Below are 17,652 nucleotides of genomic sequence, written 5' to 3'. Positions count from 1 at the left end.
CTGGAGGCTGTGCTGTCCCATGCGGCTCTGACTGAGCCCTGCCCCAGCTGCAGGAGGCATTTGGAGAATTTTACTGGGAAAAAATTTGAGGATGAGATTTATCCCAACATCTGCTGACTGCTGGAAATAAAAGAGAAACTTCCCTTTCTCTAAAACTTACTCAGACTTCATTAGCTCAGACAAAAATATACAGACATCAGGTGAGCCGTGCTGGAACAGACCAAGCCTCTATCGCTCTCCCCATCCCTGCCAGTCCTGCATCCCTCCAAATCAGCAGCACAACGTCAAATGTTTCCAGGGAGGTGCTGGCCTGCTCTGGGCCCTCACCCCCCTCCCACACAGTCACAGCCCGGTGCCTGGCTCAGGGTTCCCCCTGGAATTGGTGTTTGCCCTTGGCCACGCACCGGTGCCAGCAGGAAGATCTCCCTGTGGCCGGATCCAGCGGGATCTCTGGAGCACGTTGGGATCCTTTCCTCAAACCTGGTCCTTAGGGCAAGATCCTGGGACGCACCAGGAAGGCCTCGATCCACCACAGCCTCCAGCTGCTACCAGAAGGTCCAGGGGGGCTGCATCATCTCGTAGGTGGGGATGCTGGTGACGTTGACAGGAATGGAGATGATGGCCCAGGGGAGCCCGTGCTGCTCCAGGGAGCGCCTGATCATGTACCTGGGGGATGGAGGGTGACAGCTGTTCCCGGCTGCCAGGGCTGGCAGTGCAGCCAGACCTGGGCACAAAGCACAGCCCAGCTCCAGCTGCCTGCTGAGCAGGACTGAATCCATGCAAAACGCGGCTCCCAAAGCCAGGCCCAGCTGGGACCTCCCTGCTGAGAGGGACAAGGCTGTCACTCGGCCGTTTGTGAGCTGTGCCACCCGGGCAGGCAGCCTGGCACGTACCCGTCCCTGCCCAGCAGGAAGAGCGCGGGGATGTCGGCCGTGCGCCGGGAGCTGTCCTGGATCATCTCGATGTAGAAGCTGTCGTTGTCGTAGGCGTTGTCAGCGATGATGACGGCCCGCCCGCCGTGCTCCTGGATCACTCGTGTCTTGGACAGGAACGAGCAGCCCCTGGGCCACAGGGGGACCACACTGTCACCAGCTGCGGTGGCCACAGGCAGCTCCAGAGCCTGCGCCTGCCAGAGCTGGCCTGGAGACAGCCAGACTGGGGATTGTCTCCCTGATTCCACACCTCCTCCAAACCCTGCTCCTCTGAGTCTGGTTTTAGGTACAAGCCACCCACACTCCTAAAAAAAATTAAATAAAATGTGGAATGGTTTGGGTTGGAAGAGACATTAAAGCTCATCCAGTGCCACCCCTGCCATGGCAGGGACACCTTCCCAGGGTGCTCCAAGTCCCAATGTCCAGCCTGGCCTTGGACACCTCCAGGGATATGAGGCATTCAGAATTTCTTTGGGCAACCTTTGCCAGGGCCTCACCGCTCACAGAGAGGAGTTTCTTTGCCACTGTCTAATCGAAACCTACTCTCTCAGTCTGAACCCAGACAGCGTTTTTTTCTGCCTTACCACAGGCTAAAAAATACAAGCTGCAATTCTCCAGGCTAGGAACACCCTCTCATTTTCCTGGTTTATCCGTGTGGGGAAAGGCACAGGATGGATCTGGAGGTGATGGGGAGGTGTGGCCAGCGCTCCCCTCCTGCCCAGCAGGGTCCCCCAGCAGCTGCCATGACGCAGACGTACCCCCTCTCCACCAAGGCGATCTGGTCCTGGATGAAGACCCCATTGTTCAGCTCTCCACAGGCCTCCGGGGGATCCGCCGGCACCAGGTGGATCTGCTCGTACCTCGTGTTCTCCAGGAGACAGGCGGGGCTGAGCCGGGCCATGGAGCTGCTCCCCAGCCCAGCCCTGCCCGCGTGGGCTGTCCCACACCCCGCTCTCCCTCGGGGGCTGCTCGGGGGAGATTCTGGGCTCCCGGGTTCAGGGACGCTCAGAGCCAGCCCCGGGGCCAATCCCCGCCTCTGGAATCCTGCCGAGGATGCTTGTGGAAGAGCAGTGAGCTCCATTTCCATGAAAACCCCAAAGCACTGGGTCCCAGCAAGGAGCAATATTGGCATGCAGGGAGCCAAAGTGGCAGATTCAGTTTTTAATACTTACAAACACGCCTCCGAAATCCTTGGCTGGGGTGGCAGTGAAGATGTAGCGGATGTCCCCGGGGCTCAGCACTTGGAAGTACAAATACTCATGGATGCGCAGTCCTGGGGGTGAAAGGAACAGCTGAGGCAAGGGAAACTAAGGGCAAAGTCCCTGAAAAAAGGGGAAAAGTCCCAGTTATCCCTCCTGAACGACTGGGGGGAGAGAACAGGCCCTCCAGCAATGCCAAATCCTGGCTGGGCTCAGGACCCAAAACTCCCCAAAGGTTTTGGGGTGTTCCAAGGGCAGGTGTGGCAGTTCCCAGGGGCTGAGAGGGGATGGGGATGACAAAAGCACTGGGACCGGGGTGCTGAAGGGAAAATGCAGCTGGGCCATGGAGGGGAGAGGGGTGCTAGGCACCCAGGCTGAGGGGAGCACAGGGGAAACCCACCAGCATCACAAGTGGGAGCGAAAATGCACTTGGGTTAGGATGCAGCAGGAAATGCACTGGAGCTGGGGCGCAGTGGTGGGAAATGCACCTGGGTCAGAGGGGAGATCCAGGGGGCTCAGAGCCCCCCCAGAGGAAATGCTGCTGGACTGGGGTGGGCAAATGCAACTGGGGCGAGCTGCACCGGGGACATGCACCAGGACGGGCATGCAGGAGGGGAAATGCACCTGGATTGGGGTGCAGGAGGGGAAATGCGCCCGGACTGGGGTGCAGGAGGGGAAATGCGCCCGAAATCCCACCGGGAGAAAGACACAGGAGGGGAAATACACCGGGATAGGAAATGCACCTGGGTCAGAGGGGAGATCCAGGGGGCTCAGAGCCCCCCCAGAGGAAATGCTGCTGGACTGGGGTGGGCAAATGCAACTGGGGCGAGCTGCACCGGGGACTTGCACCAGGACGGGCATGCAGGAGGGAAAATGCGCCCGGATCGGGATGTAGGAGGAGAAACCTGATTAGGTGGGGGTGCCCCGAGGGGAAATGCCCCAGAAATCCAATACAGGTACAGGAGAGGAACCGCAGCAGGCCGGGAGGGGAAACACACCGGGATGCACACACAGGAGGGGAAACACACCGGGATACTGGCACAGGAGGGGAAACACACCGGGATACTGACACGGGAGGGGAAACACACCGGGATCCCGGTGCGCCGAGCGGGGAGGCGGCCGGCCCGCGGTGCCTGGGGTGTGTGCGCGGCCCGGGTGCGGGCCCGGTGGCCCGGCCCGGCCCGGCCCGGGCGCTGTCCCCGCTCCGCGCCTCCCCCGTCCCTCACTCACCGCGGGCCGGCCAGCAGCAGACGCAGAGCCACAGCCAGAGCCAGAGCAGCATGGCTGCGCCGCGCCCCGCCTACCGCCCCGCCCCGCGCTCCCCATTGGCGGATGGTCTCACCGCGCTCCTTCCTATTGGTCTGCGCCGCCATCAATCACGCGCGGGCCGGCGCGGGCGGCTGGCTGTCACCGCGGCGCTCGCTGCCAAATAGTGCTCTATTCCGTTTCCCCGCGCTGCGCGCCCTCTTCCCTGCCTGCCAAATAGTGCTCCCTCCCCGGCCCGCCCCCGGGAAGGTTCTGGGCGTGCGCGGTGCATTGTGGGGCCGGGAGCCAGCCGCCGCCAGGATGATGGTGAGTGAGCGCCCCGCGCCATCCGCCGCCATCCGCCGCCATCCGCCCCGTGCCCGCGGCCCGCTCCGCCCGGCCCCGCCCGGCCCCGCGGTGGTGCCGGAGCTGTGTCCAGCCTGACTGCCCCCGGGACAAACGGGTGCTTTTCCCTCGGGGTTCCTGCCCTGCTGGGTGTGGAGGAAAGCTGTGCGTTCTCTTCCGCACAATCTCCGGGTTTCAGGGATCACAGAATAGGGTGGGAGATCACTGTTCAGCCCCCTGCCCGGGCAGGGTCACTGGGACAGGTGACACGGGGACGTTTTGGGATGACTCCAGGCCCTCCCTGTGCAGCTGCCCCGGGGCTCTGTCACCCTCCCTGGCAAGAAGTTCTTCCTCATGTTGAGGTGAAACTTGCTGTGTTTTAATTGATGTCCTGTTACTGGGCATCACCAAAAAGTCTGGCACCAACCTTTTGGCACCGCCTCGGAGAGGTTTGTATGGATTGATGGGATCCCTCTCAGCCTTCCCTTCTGCAGCCTAGGCCCAGCTCCTGCAGTCTGTCCTCATAGGAGAGATGCTCCAGAGCCCAAGGATGCTCTTTGTGCCCGTCACTGACCCCTCTGCGTAGCTCCTTTTCTTGTGCCTGTGACTCCTCAGTGCACCAAGCACAGCTCAGTTCTGCTCTGGGCCTGCTGGGAGCTGTTCTGTGCCAGTGCATCCCAAATTTGGGCAGTGTTTGGGCTCTGCCTGTGGGATGGTTGCAGCACTCCTGGAATGGTTTGGGTTGGAAGGGACCCCAAATCCCACCCAGTGCCACCCCTGCCATGGCAGGGACACCTCCCAGTGTCCCAGGTGCTCCAGCCCCAGTGTCCAGCCTGGCCTGGGCACTGCCAGGGATGCAGGGGCAGCCACAGCTGCTCTGGTGCTCTCACCACCCAGATTTGTTTGGTTCCTCACTGTCTCTGTGATTCCTGCATGTTCTGTCTCCTCCAGGCCAGCATCAGATCAGAACCTCAGTGGTTCTGCCCCGTTATTTTTGGGACAGTTCTGTGTGTCCCTGGGCCTGTGCTGGTTGTGAATTCCCAGTGCTGTGGGAGCAGTGGACAGCAGCTGGGTGGTGCGGGCCACAGGAATTACAATGAATCTGTGCTTTTGGCCTTTTTCCTCACGCTCCTGCCTTCTGGGCTGTGGGTGCCAGGCTAACAGCTGTGCTGTGCTCCTGCCCGCAGCCCACGCCGGTTATCCTGCTGAAGGAGGGCACGGACACCTCGCAGGGCATCCCGCAGCTGGTCAGCAACATCAACGCGTGCCAGGTGATCGCCGAGGCCGTGCGCACCACGCTGGGCCCGCGCGGCATGGACAAGCTCATCGTGGACGACCGCGGTACGGCCCGCTGCTCCTGCCAGCTGGGGCCACCCGCCTGCTGGGGCAGCCCTGCCGAGCTGCAGCTCTGCCTCGGGGTCACCACAGCACCCCGTGTCCCCTGGAGGAGGCAGGACGGTTGCCAGTCCAGCCTGAGGATTCTGATTGCTCCCCAGGGCACCTGCGGGGATGCACAGCCAGGGGGTGGGATGCCTTGGGAGGGCTGAGCTGGAACAGAGACCAGACAGAGTTACAGGATAAAGCAGGGATTTATTCAAAGGATCTCCTCCATGGATCCACCTTGGGCAGCACAAGAGCCCAGCCAGGGCTGCACCCAAGGTGAACCCAAATGGTCCCAAAATGTACCCAAGGGGAACCAAAATGGTCCCAAAATGAACCCAAGGTGAACCCAAAATTGTCCCAAAATGAACCCAAGATGAACCCAAAATGGTCCCAAAATGAACCCAAGGTGAACCCAAATGGTCCCAAAATGAACCCAGGATGAACCCAAGATGAAACCAAAATGGTCCCAAGATGAACCCAAATGGTCCCAAAATGCACGATGATCCCGGGGTCTCTCCCTGGGCTCAGCTCTGCTCCATGTGCACATTGCAGTTCAGTGTCCAATCCCAGCTTTAGGTTGTAGTCTTATCCTGTTTTTTTTTCTCTTCATTCTGCTGTTGTTTGTGCTCTTGGGCCTGAGATTTGGATCCTTTGTCCTTGATCCCAGCTGGAGCAGGAATTGTTTTGTCTCCCTGCTCTGTGCAGAGAGCTCAGCATCCCCTCATGTAAAGCTCAGACCCACACACTAAAGCAGCACAGAATGTGAAAAATACAAAATTAAAACCTAAGGCATCACTTGGATACATCCAGTGTAAGTCTGTGCCAGACAGAAGCAGAGAGGCTTGAACCTGCCTTCAGGTATTTTTGGTCATGTCTGTTTTTAAATGAGGCTCGTGATTCCTCTGGAGTTACTCAGCAGTTGTGGCTGAGTGTTAAGGTGTGAGGTCAGTAGATGTTCCTGGGTTGATTTTTAATCTTTTTTTTTTTGAGTGTGATTTAAGAGATTAGCTTTGCCACCACTCTAAAAAGACTTGTATGAAGTCATTGAACTAATTAATTACTATTTTTGTTCCTGAAGGGTGGAGTGAAAATGTAAGAATCCTTTAAATAATTTTTACAGATAGGAACTGTAGTAAATCCTTGTTCAAAAGGATAATTGCATTTAAAGTCCTCCTATGATAACTGATATGATTTCTAAGCTCTTTCTTCATGAGAATCTCAGACTAGAATATGGTTTTATCTGTCTGGAGAGGCCTTTGAGAAGATGGAAATGAATTCCAAACCTTGTTGGTGTGGAAAGTTGTTCTGCTCTCAGACTGACCTCACTGGACCTGCTCCACAGTGGGCTGACAGGACTCAGTTCTGGGGGAGCAGGGGAACCTGCTGAGATCTCCTGAGAGCCCCCAGAGACATGGCTTTGCCCCTGCTCGTGTAAAGCTGCCTTTAACTTCTTTTCCTCCGTGCCCCCCAGGCAAAGCCACCATCTCCAACGACGGGGCCACCATCCTGAAGCTGCTGGACGTTGTCCACCCTGCTGCGAAGACCCTGGTGGACATCGCCAAGTCCCAGGATGCCGAGGTGGGACGGGAGCCTGGCTGTGCTGGGGTGGAACACGGGGCAGCCTGAGAGGCAGTGCTGCCCTGGGCTCAGTGTTGGCTGCTGGGAATTGATCTTGGGCTGCTGGGGTTTATTCTGCTCTTCCCACCCAGACCACTCTGAATCACTGAGGAATTCAGCCACAAATCTGTGAACGGAGAAAATCCTGAGCTCTGCTTTCCCTGGAAGCTCTGGAGAGCTTTTGCAGCTGCTCTCAGGCAGTGTCTGCAGCGTGGGGGTGACAGTGTCCCCTGTCCCTGCAGGTGGGTGATGGCACCACATCCGTGACCCTGCTGGCAGCTGAGTTCCTGAAGCAGGTGAAGCCCTACGTGGAGGAGGGGCTGCACCCCCAGATCATCATCCGCGCCTTCCGCACGGCCACGCAGCTGGTGAGGCACGGCAGGACAGACAGCCTGCCAGGGCACCCTGGGAATGGGCCTGGGGAGGGCCAGCAGCCATCTCCTGCTGCCCCCCTGCCAGCAGCACTGCCTCTCTGTGCCAGGCTTGCTGTTACCTCTGCAGTGCTGTCACCTCCTTTGGGTTTTTTCCAAGGAAGAAATGTAAAAACTCGTTTCCCCTTCTCCTGCTCCTCCTGTTTTCTGCTTCGTAGTAACCTGTGTGTCTCCTGGAGCCTGTTGGTCCCATTAAGCTGATTTTTGGAGGTTCACTCCTCAATAGCCCTTTGATTCCCGGGGTCTCTGCTGAAGACAGAAGCAGCAGAGCAGCTCTGAGCTTCCTCCCACTCCTCATGTATTGGTGTATTCCTTGGAATTACTGCACTGGCAGGGGTGGAATAACTTAAGCACTTGGAACTTCAGTGACGTCGGTGCAGAGAACAAAAGATAAAATACAAAGAGGGGGTTGGAGGTCTCAGCAGCTCGGGAGCATAAATCATTAATGCAGCTGTTGCCTTTTTGCCAGGCTGTGAACAAGATCAAAGACATCGCTGTCTCCGTGAAGAAGGAGGATAAAGAGTAAGTTTCCTTTGGAGGTGACCTGGTTGTGTTCTGGGCCCCAGCTGGCTGCTGTGAGGGTGCTCCTGGGTTCTGTGCTCTGGCTGACATCTCCAGTGGGACCTGGAGCTGCAGCCCCCCAAGGGGGTTATTCCAGTTTCCCTGGAATTTCCTGCTCCTCCAGGGCAGTGCTGTGCTCCCACCTGGTGCAGGGATGATGTAGGGCAGTGTCCCAGTGCTCATGGAGGAAGCTGGGCACCAAAAGAAGTGGCCTGATTTCTTTTTTGCAGGGTGGAGCCTTGGAGCTCTTGCTGCAGTCAGTGGCAGTGTTAAATCTCAGCAGTTCCCTGAGGATCAGATCCCCTTTTAGCTGTCACACACCAAGGTAGATAGCTCATAGCAGTGATCCCTTCAGCTGAGCTGAAGTGCTGGAGTTCTTTTCTCCCTGGATTTTAAGCTCATGTCCACTTGACCTTGCTGATACCTGCAGTTAATTGGAAGTATTTCAACTTCATAAGCATTTCTTGAATAAACCAAAATGAGTTGTCCAAACCTAATTTTAAAAATTGCTGCGAAAAAAAAAACCAAATGTGGCCTTGTGATGAGAAATGGAGTGGTTCCCAAAGGGGACAGAGCCTGGCAGCTGGATCCACATCTCCCTGTGTCACCCACTGCTGCACAGGTACTACCTGAGTTAGTAGTTCAGGGGATGTGCTGCCTTTAGAGGGTTTCAGAAACATCTTCCTGCCTCAGGATGAAGGAGAGCACATGCTCTTTTCTGATTTTAGGTGCATGAGAGCTGATCAGCCTCGTGCTGGGCTGATGCTTGAGCTCTGAAAAGGAGACTGGGATTTGTCAGTCTGGGGTTTGTGCCTTGTTCTCCCCATGAACAGGGGGAGCTGATCTTTGCCTCTGCCAGAGGGGATTTTGGACCCTTCATGACAAGACAGACCCTGAGGGGCTGAAGCGTGGCCAGGGCAGGGAGCAGAGCTGGGAAGGGCTGGAGAATTCCTGAGGGAGCTGGGAAGGGGCTGCAGAATCCCTGAGGGAGCTGGGAAGGGGCTGCAGAATCCCTGAGGGAGCTGGGAAGGGGCTGCAGAATCCCTGAAGGAGCTGGGAAGGGGCTGCAGAATCCCTGAAGGAGCTGGGAAGGGGCTGCAGAATCCCTGAAGGAGCTGGGAAGGGGCTGCAGAATCCCTGAGGGAGCTGGGAAGGGGCTCAGCCTGGAGCAGAGGAGGCTCAGGGGCCCTTGTGGCTCTGCACAGCTCCTGCCAGGAGGGGACAGCCGGGGGGGTCGGGCTCTGCTCCAGGGAACAGGGACAGGAGCAGAGGGAATGGCCCCAGGGGAGCCTCAGGGTGGGCACTGGGGACATTCCTGATGGAAAGGGCAGGGGTGGAGTGCCCATCCCTGGGGGATTTCAGAGCCCTGTGGCTGTGGCACTTGGGGACAGGGGCAGTGGTGGCCTTGGCAGTGATGGACTGAATGATCCTAAAGATATTTTTCAGGTTAAACCTGTGATTAACAAAGCCACATATGGTGTTTGGGGCTTGTGAGAAGGTCTGGCAGGGTGACCAAACCTTTGTTTTTCCTTTCCCTTTCTGCAGTGAGCAGAGGAGTCTCCTGGAAAAGTGTGCAGCTACAGCCCTGAGCTCCAAGCTCATCTCCCAGAGCAAGGAGTTTTTCTCCAAGATGGTTGTAGATGCTGTGATGATGTTGGATGACTTGTTGCAGCTCAAGATGATCGGGATAAAGAAGGTGCAAGGAGGAGCTTTGGAGGTAAGTGCTGGAGCCTTCCTGAAGGGGTGGGAGACAGGGATCCCAGCTCTGATGGTGCCTTGGCTCTAGCAGAAGTGCAGCCTGGCTTGACAGTGCCTGTTGGGGAATTCCCAAAGTGGAACAAAGCTGTTGGTCTGAGGAGGAAGCTTAGCAGGGTTTCTTTTCCATAGGCAGAATTTCTGGGTTTTGGGCTAAACACACTCTTCACCTCAGTGCAGCAAAAGTTGTTACTGATAAAATTCCATCTATCTCTCCATAAATAATTTTTTGTTTTGTTTTGGTTTTTTTTGGTGGGAAGTCTTTGTTCTGGATCTAAAACTCCTGGTTGCATGTAGGATTACTGGGTTGGGAAAAATGCAAGGCAAACCTCATGGAGCTGATTTAGTGGTGGGCAGGGCAGGTGGGATGTGTGGTTTATGCCTCAGTGCTGGAGAACCTGTTGTGTGTGGGACTGCACCTGGATATGGGGTAGGGGATTGATCCTGGCTGAGGGACAGCCCCTGTGGAGAGGGAGATTCAGATCCTGGTTTCTTCACCCAGGAAATTGAGGAGCTCATGCCAGGGAATGGTGTTGGACAGGACTGTCCTGCTGCAGAAAATCCAGGAGGTGGTGATGGAACTTGGAAAGACAAACCAGAGCAAAAGCCATCCCCCAGTGGGGCTGTGGATGAGAAATACCCAAAAGTTCAAAGGGGAGGAATGGGAGAGAGATCAGGGAGGGAACTGGTTGCTCCATTCCTTGGTTTTTAGATTCTGTGAGGAATTCTTGGCTGTGGAGTTTTGAAGGATAGAGAGAAAGCTGCTTTTGTGAGCTGAAAGAAATCCTTGCTGCTTATTTCCTCTGAAAGTGGGTTAATCAAAGGAGACAGTGCTGGGAAGGCTTTGTAAATGAGGCCTCTGGGAGCAGGGAGTGTCCTGGGGGAGTTGTTATTAACCCTGTGCAGAAAGCCTTGGGGGCTGAGCCTGAGGCAGATCCCTGCGTTCCAGGACTCACAGCTGGTGGCTGGAGTTGCCTTTAAGAAAACCTTCTCCTACGCTGGGTTTGAGATGCAGCCCAAGAAGTACCAGTCCCCCAAAATCGCCCTGCTCAACGTGGAGCTGGAGCTCAAAGCTGAGAAGGACAACGCTGAGGTCAGAGTGAACACGGTGGAGGTAAGAGCCCCAGGGGAGCCTGGCCTGCTTCCTCATCCCTGTGACACTTCCTCATCCCTGTGACACATCTCTGGCAGGGCCAGAGATGCTGAGAGGGCTGGAGCCAGGCTGGAGAGCTGGGAATGTTCCCCTGGAGAAGGGAAAATTCCAGGGAATGCTCAGAGTCCCTGGAGGGACTCCAGGAGAGCTGCAGAGGGACTGGGGACAAGGGACAGAGGGACAGGACACAGGGAATGGCTGCCACTGGCCAAGGGGAGATTGGGCTGGGATCTTGGCAAGGAATTGCTGGCTGGGAGGGTGGGCAGGGGCTGGGCTGGAATTCCCAGATTGGCTGTGGCTGCCCCTGGATCCCTGGCAGTGCCCCAGGCCAGGTTGGACATTGGGGCTGGGAGCAGCCTGGGATGGCAGAAGGTGTCCCTGCCTGTGGCAGAGGGTGGCACTGGATGACCTTTAAAGGTTCCTTCCCACCCAAACCATTCCATGATAAATGAGTTTGCCTTCTGCCCATCCTTCACCTTTGGAAACACCTGGTGGGCTGTGCTGCCCTGGGAATGGGGCTCCAGCAGGCTGGGAAGCACAGCAGGGTCAGGACACGTTGGTGAGCTGTCACTGTGCCCCAGCTGTGCTGGGCCACCAGCTCTGGGGTGACTGCCTTGGGGCTGACAAGTGGCCTTGCAGGGACAGCTCATGCAGCAGTGCCCAGAGTGCTGCAAGGGCTCCTGGGGTTGAAGGAGCCTTTTGGGCAGTGCCGTGGAGCAGGGCCCTCGAGACTCTGTGCCAGGGCTGCACCTGGGCCATCCCCTGGCACAGAACACCTCTCTGTCCTCTGCCAGGACTACCAGGCCATCGTGGACGCAGAGTGGAACATCCTGTATGACAAACTGGACAAAATCCACAAGTCAGGAGCCAAGGTGGTGCTGTCCAAGCTGCCCATTGGGGATGTGGCCACCCAGTACTTTGCAGACAGGGACATGTTCTGTGCCGGCCGCGTCCCCGAGGAGGATCTCAAGAGGACCATGATGGTGAGCTCCCCTGGCTTGGAGGAAAGCCTTGGCAAGGTTCTGACAGCCCAGGCTGGGCATTCCCAAACAGCTGCTCGCTGATGGCACTGCTCCTCACAGGGGTTTGAAAGGACAGGGCTGTTCCCTGCTGGGTGAGCAGTCACACCCTGGTGTTACATACAAAGATCTGATCAGTGCATCAGTAGAGGTCTATTTTCCTGAGTTCTTCTCTTTTCCATCATGAGTAGGTTTTTTCCTGAGTTTTTTTTGTGTATCTCCTGGGCTCTGGAGCCTGTGAGTCAGCACCTTGAAGCTGCATGAACTTATTTTGCTGTTGAGGGTTGGCCTGGCTCCATGAGAGGGGAGGGAGGGAGAAGGGTTTTCCTGAATCTGCAGGATGGGTTTGCACCAGCTCAACAGCTGGGCTGTCCCTGAAGAGTGGAGCCTGCTGGGAGGTTGGTGTGGGTTGTCAGCAGTGGTAATTCCATGTTTGTCCCCATTCCCTGCAGGCCTGTGGGGGATCCATCCAGACCAGTGTCAATGCCCTGTCGGATGATGTGCTGGGCCGCTGTGAGCTCTTTGAGGAGACCCAGATTGGGGGAGAGAGGTAACAACACCAGCTGCAAACCTGTGGTGCTGTGCAACCATTGTCATAGTAGGTGGAAAAGTTGGGGTCAAAGTGTTGGCAGGGTCAACATCTCTCAAGCTGTTGAGAGGAAAAGAAGGTTGTTACAAAATGTATATGTTATTGTAGCCAGAAGCTGCTGTTTGAGGCTGAGGGAGGGGGCAGGAGCAAAATTTCATTAAGATCCTACCTCTTATAAAAGCTTTTAAAAAACATTTATGCTGCAGTGCCTTGTAAAAAGGCCAGTGGTATTGTTGCATTTGCAATAGAAAACCATCACATTTTGGGGTTGATTGTGGCACTTCTGTGATGTTCCAGCTTGACGCTTCCCTGTCAGTGCAGGAGAAGCTGGGGATGGTACACTGGGGTCCTTCCAGTCCTGTTTGCAGCTGGCTGCTGTCGTCTGTGCTCCTGCCAAATGCAAACTGGGATCACCAGTTCAGTGTGGATCCCTGGCAGCAGGAAGAGAACGGATTTTCCTGGATTATCTGGAATGTCACTTCCGTGTTCCCTGGCCCTGCTCTCCTGAGCCCAGGATGCGCTGGGGCTGCGAGGGGGCCGCGGCTGCAGGGCTGGCTGTGTGCCACACTGCCCATCCAGCAGCAGCTCCCCCATGCCACACCCTCCCCGTGGCAGGTACAACTTCTTCACGGGCTGCCCCAAGGCCAAGACGTGCACCATCATCCTGCGCGGGGGCGCCGAGCAGTTCATGGAGGAGACGGAGCGCTCCCTGCACGACGCCATCATGATCGTCAGGAGGGCCATCAAGGTGAGCCCTGCCTGCCCTGCCCTGCCCTGCCAGGGCTGCTGGGCACCTCTCACACACCAGGGCTTGGCTGGGGGCTCTGCACAGTGAGCACATCTCGTGGGTTCCCTCGAGTGCAGCTGCTTGGCCAGCTCAGTGTGGCTCTGGCAGCGTTTGCAGCTGCTCTCCAGGCATGCCTGGGCTTCACCTGCACTTCTGTGCAGCTGTCCCTCATGTTTGCTCCATCCTAAAGGGAACGATCTCCTGGCTGTGCTGGGTGGACCTTCCGGAGATGGAACAGCAGATTGATGGCACATGTGTGTCCATGCCATAGAGCCACTTGACCCCTGTGCCCAGTCTGAGGGCATGACAGTCCCGTGGCTCTGAGGGCAGGCTGGGGGCACCAGGAGAAGTCCAAGGCCTCTCTGGACGTGTGTTTGATCCTGGGTGATGCTGCCAAGCTCTGGGTTACACGAGAACGTGTCACTGTAGGAAGAGCTTCTGGTTAAAAGCAGCCCTGAGGCTGCATGTCCTGAGAGGCTGTGGAGAAGCATGTCAGGAGTTTTGGAGTTGTTGCTTTTAGAAAGGACATCCTGATCTCTTTCCTGGAAAAGCAGCAGAACTGAGCTGCAAGGTGCTGCAGCCAATCTCTTTAATTTTGGATGCTTTATGAGAGTGAGGAAGTTTCCCTGGCCCGAGTTGGCTGTGAGCTGCCATCCCTCCCTTTGGGTGTAGCGTCCCCAAACCACCCTTTCTCTTGTGCACAGCTGGGCTGTGCTGCTGGAGCTGCCACTGCAGGTTCTTGGTGTGTCCCTGCTGCTGCTGGCAGACAGTCCCAGGGACAGCAGCACCAGGGCTGGGGCTGGCAGGGCTGTGCAGTGCCATGGGCTGGCAGAGCTGTGGTTTGCCATGCCTGCAGGGCTGTGGTTTGCCATGGGCTGGGGCTGGCAGGGCTGTGCAGTGCCATGGGCTGGCAGAGCTGTGGTTTGCCATGCCTGCAGGGCTGTGGTTTGCCATGGGCTGGGGCTGGCAGGGCTGTGCAGTGCCATGGGCTGGGAGGGCTGGGAATTGCCATGGGCTGGCAGAGCTGTGGTTTGCCATGCCTGCAGGGCTGTGGTTTGCCATGGGCTGGCAGGGCTGTGCAGTGCCATGGGCTGTGGTTTGCCACGCCTGCAGGGCTGTGCAGTGCTGTGGGCTGGGGCTGGCAGAGCTGTGGTTTGCCATGCCTGCAGGGCTGTGCAATGCTGTGGGCTGGGGCTGGCAGGGCTGTGGTTTGCCATGCCTGCAGGGCTGTGCATTGCCATGGGCTGTGCAATGCCGTGCCTGCAGGGCTCTGCAGTGCCATGGGCTGTGCAGTGCCATGGGGCCATCGGCTGTGCATTGCCATGGGCTGTGCAGTGCCGTGCCTGCAGGGCTGTGCAGTGCCCTGGGCTGTGCAGTGCCTGCAGGGCTGTGCAGTGCCATGGGCTGTGCAGTGCTGTGCCTGCAGGGCTGCAGCACCCTGCAGTGCCATGCCTGCAGGGCTGTGCAGTGCCATGGGCTGTGGTTTGCCATGCCTGCAGGGCTGTGCAATGCTGTGCCTGCAGGGCTGTGCATTGCCATGGGCTGTGCAGTGCCCTGCCTGCAGGGCTGCAGCACCCCGACAGCCCCTGTGCTGTGCCCCATGCAGAACGACTCGGTGGTGGCGGGCGGCGGCGCCATCGAGATGGAGCTGTCCAAGTTCCTGCGGGACTACTCGCGCACCATCCCGGGCAAGCAGCAGCTGCTGATCGGCGCCTACGCCAAGGCCCTGGAGATCATCCCCCGGCAGCTGTGCGACAACGCCGGCTTCGACGCCACCAACATCCTCAACAAGCTGCGCGCCAAGCACGCCCAGGTAGGGCACGGGGCCGTGCTTCGAAAGGCCGGGTGGCTGCTGAGGAAGGCAGGAGCTGCCCTGAAATGGGAAATGCAAACCCCCTCCCTCCAAATTATTGTCATTTTGAAATTAAGGGGCTCTCAGGCAAAGATATGGGAACAGGAATAACAGTTCTTTGCTAGGGAAATTAGAAATACAAATGCAATAGTACAAAAACAGCACTGCCAGAGTCAGAGCAGGAGCTGCCCCTGTGGGTCAGGGTGGTGGCACAGCCCCATCCCATGGGGGCTCAGCCCTCCTGCAGTGCCAGCTGTGCTTCTGCTGGAGCAGGGATCCTGCACAAGGGGGGAGTTTTCCTCTGCAGCTCCAGGGCTGCTGGAGATGGGCCTGGTGTTCCTGTGGGAATGCAGGGCAGGAGAAAGCTGCTCCTGTGGGAATGCAGGGCAGGAGAAAGCTGCTCCTCTGGGAATGCAGGGCAGGAGAAAGCTGCTCCTCTGGGAATGCAGGGCAGGAGAAAGCTGCTCCTCTGGGAATGCAGGGCAGGAGAAAGCTGCTCCTCTGGGAATGCAGGGGGCAGAGGCTGCTGTGGTGTTCCAAACCTCAGATTGTATCCAGGTAGGAATGCTTGGCTCCTCCCCTGGGCAGAGCATCTCTCCATGGGATGATGGAATTTTATCAGCCATGCAGGGACACTCACTGGCCATGACCAGAAGATAATTAATAATTAATGGCCCATTAACAGAGGATATCTCCCAGAGGGAGGACTGGCTGTGGAAGGGATAAAACTGCCCCATGAACAGAGAGAGCTGCCCCAGCTCTGACAGGAGGCAATAGAATACACACCCCCAGCTGCACCTTTCAGCCTAAGACACCCGGGCATCCCAGAGGCAGGGTGTGTGGTTGCTCTCTCCCCAGTTCCCCCTGGAGCCTGTCAGAGCTGGTGTAGCTCAGCTGAGCCCGTGTTGGAGCCATGTCCCCTTTGATTAAACTCCATGTTTGTCTCACATCAGGTGTGGGCCTGGCACAGTGGCTGTAAATGGAAAGGAGCTGTTTTCCCTTTGATCCCAGCTGTCAGGTGACTTCCTGAGCTGGGAGTTCTGATTTGCTCCTTAAAAACTCATCACTTGTCAGGGAGGAGCTGCTGTGTTAAACATTAAAGGAGGCAGGTGCAGGAGGCAGCTGAGCTGAGCGTTTTACACGGGAGCTGCAGGCAGAGGGTTCTGAGTGCTGCTCTTGTTGAGGTCCCAGCTCCAGGGCTCGGAGGCTGCCCCTTGGGTTCTGTCATTCCCTGCACGTTTCACCCTGCTGCTGGTGCTGGGGCTCGGGGGGGTCCCCCAAAATGAGGGAGCAAACCCAGGCAGCAGCAGAGGGGGAGTCAGGTCTGTGAGGCTTCTGCAGCTTCGTGGCAGGGGCTGCCCAGGGAGCTTTGGAGCCCCCATCCCTGGAGGTGTCCAGGGAAAGGCTGGAGGTGGCTCCAGGGCTCTGGGCTGGGCATGAGGTGGGGATGGGGCACGGCTGGGACTGGATGGTGTGGGAGGGCTTTTCCAGCCTCAGGATTCTGTGATCCTAGACTGGAAGGAGCCTGCTCTTCATGAGGCACTGCTGGCCCCGAAAGCAGAGACTGCTCAGCCGGGATTTCTTGTGTTTTCCCTCACAGCAGAATGTGAGGGAGGCTCCTGCCTCTCCCTTCGCCTTTGCCTGGCCTTCCCTCCAGGCTTTCCCCAGGTCCCACACAGCCCCGTGACCAATCCCTGTCCCTTTGTCCCCTCTGTCCTCTCAGAGTGGGATGGGGCACTGACCCCTGTGTCCCTCTGTCCCTCAGGGCAGGCTATGGCACTGATCCCTGTCCCCCTCTGTCCCTCAGCAGAATGTGGCACTGATCGCTGTCCCTCAGAGTGGAATCTGGCACTGATCCCTGTCCCCCAGGGCAGCATGTGGCACTGATCCTTGTGCCCCAGAGCGGGATGTGGCACTGATCCTGTTCCTCTGTCATGCAGGGTGGGATGTGGCAGTGGTCCCTGTCCCTCTGTCCCCCAGGGCAGGCTGTGGCACTGATCCCTGTCCCCAGAGCAGGCTGTGGCACTGATCCCTGTCCCCAGAGCAGGCTGTGGCACTGATCCCTGTCCCCAGAGCAGGCTGTGTCACTGATGTGTCCCTCTGTCCCTCAGCAGCTGTGTCACTGACGTGTCCCTCTGTCCCTCAGCAGGCTGTGGCACCGATCTGTCCCTCTGTCCCTCAGCGGCCCATGTCACTGACGTGTCCCTCTGTCCCTCAAGCAGCTGTGTCACTGACGTGTCCCTCTGTCCCCAGGGCGGGATGTGGTACGGCGTGGACGTGACCAACGAGGACATAGCTGACAATTTCTCGGCGTGCGTGTGGGAGCCGGCCGTGGTGCGCATCAACGCGCTGACGGCGGCCTCGGAGGCCGCGTGCCTCGTCGTGTCCGTGGACGAGACCATCCGCAACCCGCGCTCCAGCGTGGACAGCGGGCCTGCCGCCGCGCCCCGCGGCCGCGCGCGCGCCCGGCCCCACAACCACTGAGAGCCCCGGCCCCTGGGATCGGCCCCAAACCCCTGGGATCGGCCCCAAACCCCTGGGATCAGTGCTGATCCCGCCCGGGGCTGCCAGCCCCACACCTCTGAGAGCCCCAAACCCCTGGGATCAGCGCTGATCCCGCCCGGGGCTGCCAGCCCCACAGCCACTGAGCTCCTCAAATCCGCTGGGATCAGTGCTGATCCTTCCCCTGCTCAGGGCTGGCATCCCCGAGCTGGGGGCAGTCACGAGAGCTCCTCAAATCCGCTGGGATCAGTGCTGATCCTTCCCCTGCTCAGGGCTGGCAGC

General features: G+C 58.0%; 2 protein-coding genes across 3 annotated transcripts; one reads left to right on the top strand and one right to left on the bottom strand.

Annotated features, from left to right (window-relative positions):
- Positions 1 to 144: 144 nt before the first annotated feature.
- PRADC1 (protease associated domain containing 1) lies at positions 145 to 3,440 on the bottom strand. The gene is made up of 5 exons (XM_039724466.1): positions 3,362 to 3,440; positions 2,105 to 2,205; positions 1,691 to 1,800; positions 894 to 1,061; positions 145 to 666 (listed from the first exon to the last, which is right to left on the bottom strand). The coding sequence occupies exons 1-5, from the start codon at positions 3,411 to 3,413 to the stop codon at positions 546 to 548; spliced, it is 552 nt and encodes a 183-aa protein (XP_039580400.1). The 5' UTR covers positions 3,414 to 3,440; the 3' UTR covers positions 145 to 545.
- Positions 3,441 to 3,548: 108 nt separating this feature from the next.
- On the top strand, positions 3,549 to 17,494 carry CCT7 (chaperonin containing TCP1 subunit 7). Of its 2 annotated transcripts, XM_039724257.1 has the most exons (13): positions 3,549 to 3,703; positions 4,909 to 5,062; positions 6,576 to 6,682; positions 6,964 to 7,089; positions 7,622 to 7,674; positions 9,259 to 9,430; positions 10,418 to 10,582; positions 11,416 to 11,604; positions 12,093 to 12,190; positions 12,845 to 12,977; positions 14,623 to 14,829; positions 17,122 to 17,382; positions 17,465 to 17,494. In XM_039724257.1, the coding sequence occupies exons 1-12, from the start codon at positions 3,698 to 3,700 to the stop codon at positions 17,350 to 17,352; spliced, it is 1,641 nt and encodes a 546-aa protein (XP_039580191.1). In that variant the 5' UTR covers positions 3,549 to 3,697; the 3' UTR covers positions 17,353 to 17,382; positions 17,465 to 17,494. The 2 variants fall into 2 exon arrangements, with proteins under 2 accessions (XP_039580191.1, XP_039580184.1); XM_039724250.1 differs by lacking the exon at positions 17,465 to 17,494 and having other exon boundaries at positions 17,122 to 17,443.
- Positions 17,495 to 17,652: the final 158 nt, after the last annotated feature.

Source organism: Passer montanus, unplaced genomic scaffold (genome assembly GCF_014805655.1).
Source record: "Passer montanus isolate IOZ18808 unplaced genomic scaffold, ASM1480565v1 scaffold109, whole genome shotgun sequence".
In the NCBI taxonomy this organism is placed as follows: Eukaryota; Metazoa; Chordata; class Aves; order Passeriformes; family Passeridae; genus Passer; species Passer montanus.
Note: the sequence above shows the minus strand (reverse complement) of the source record. Positions and strands in the feature narration are given on the sequence as shown.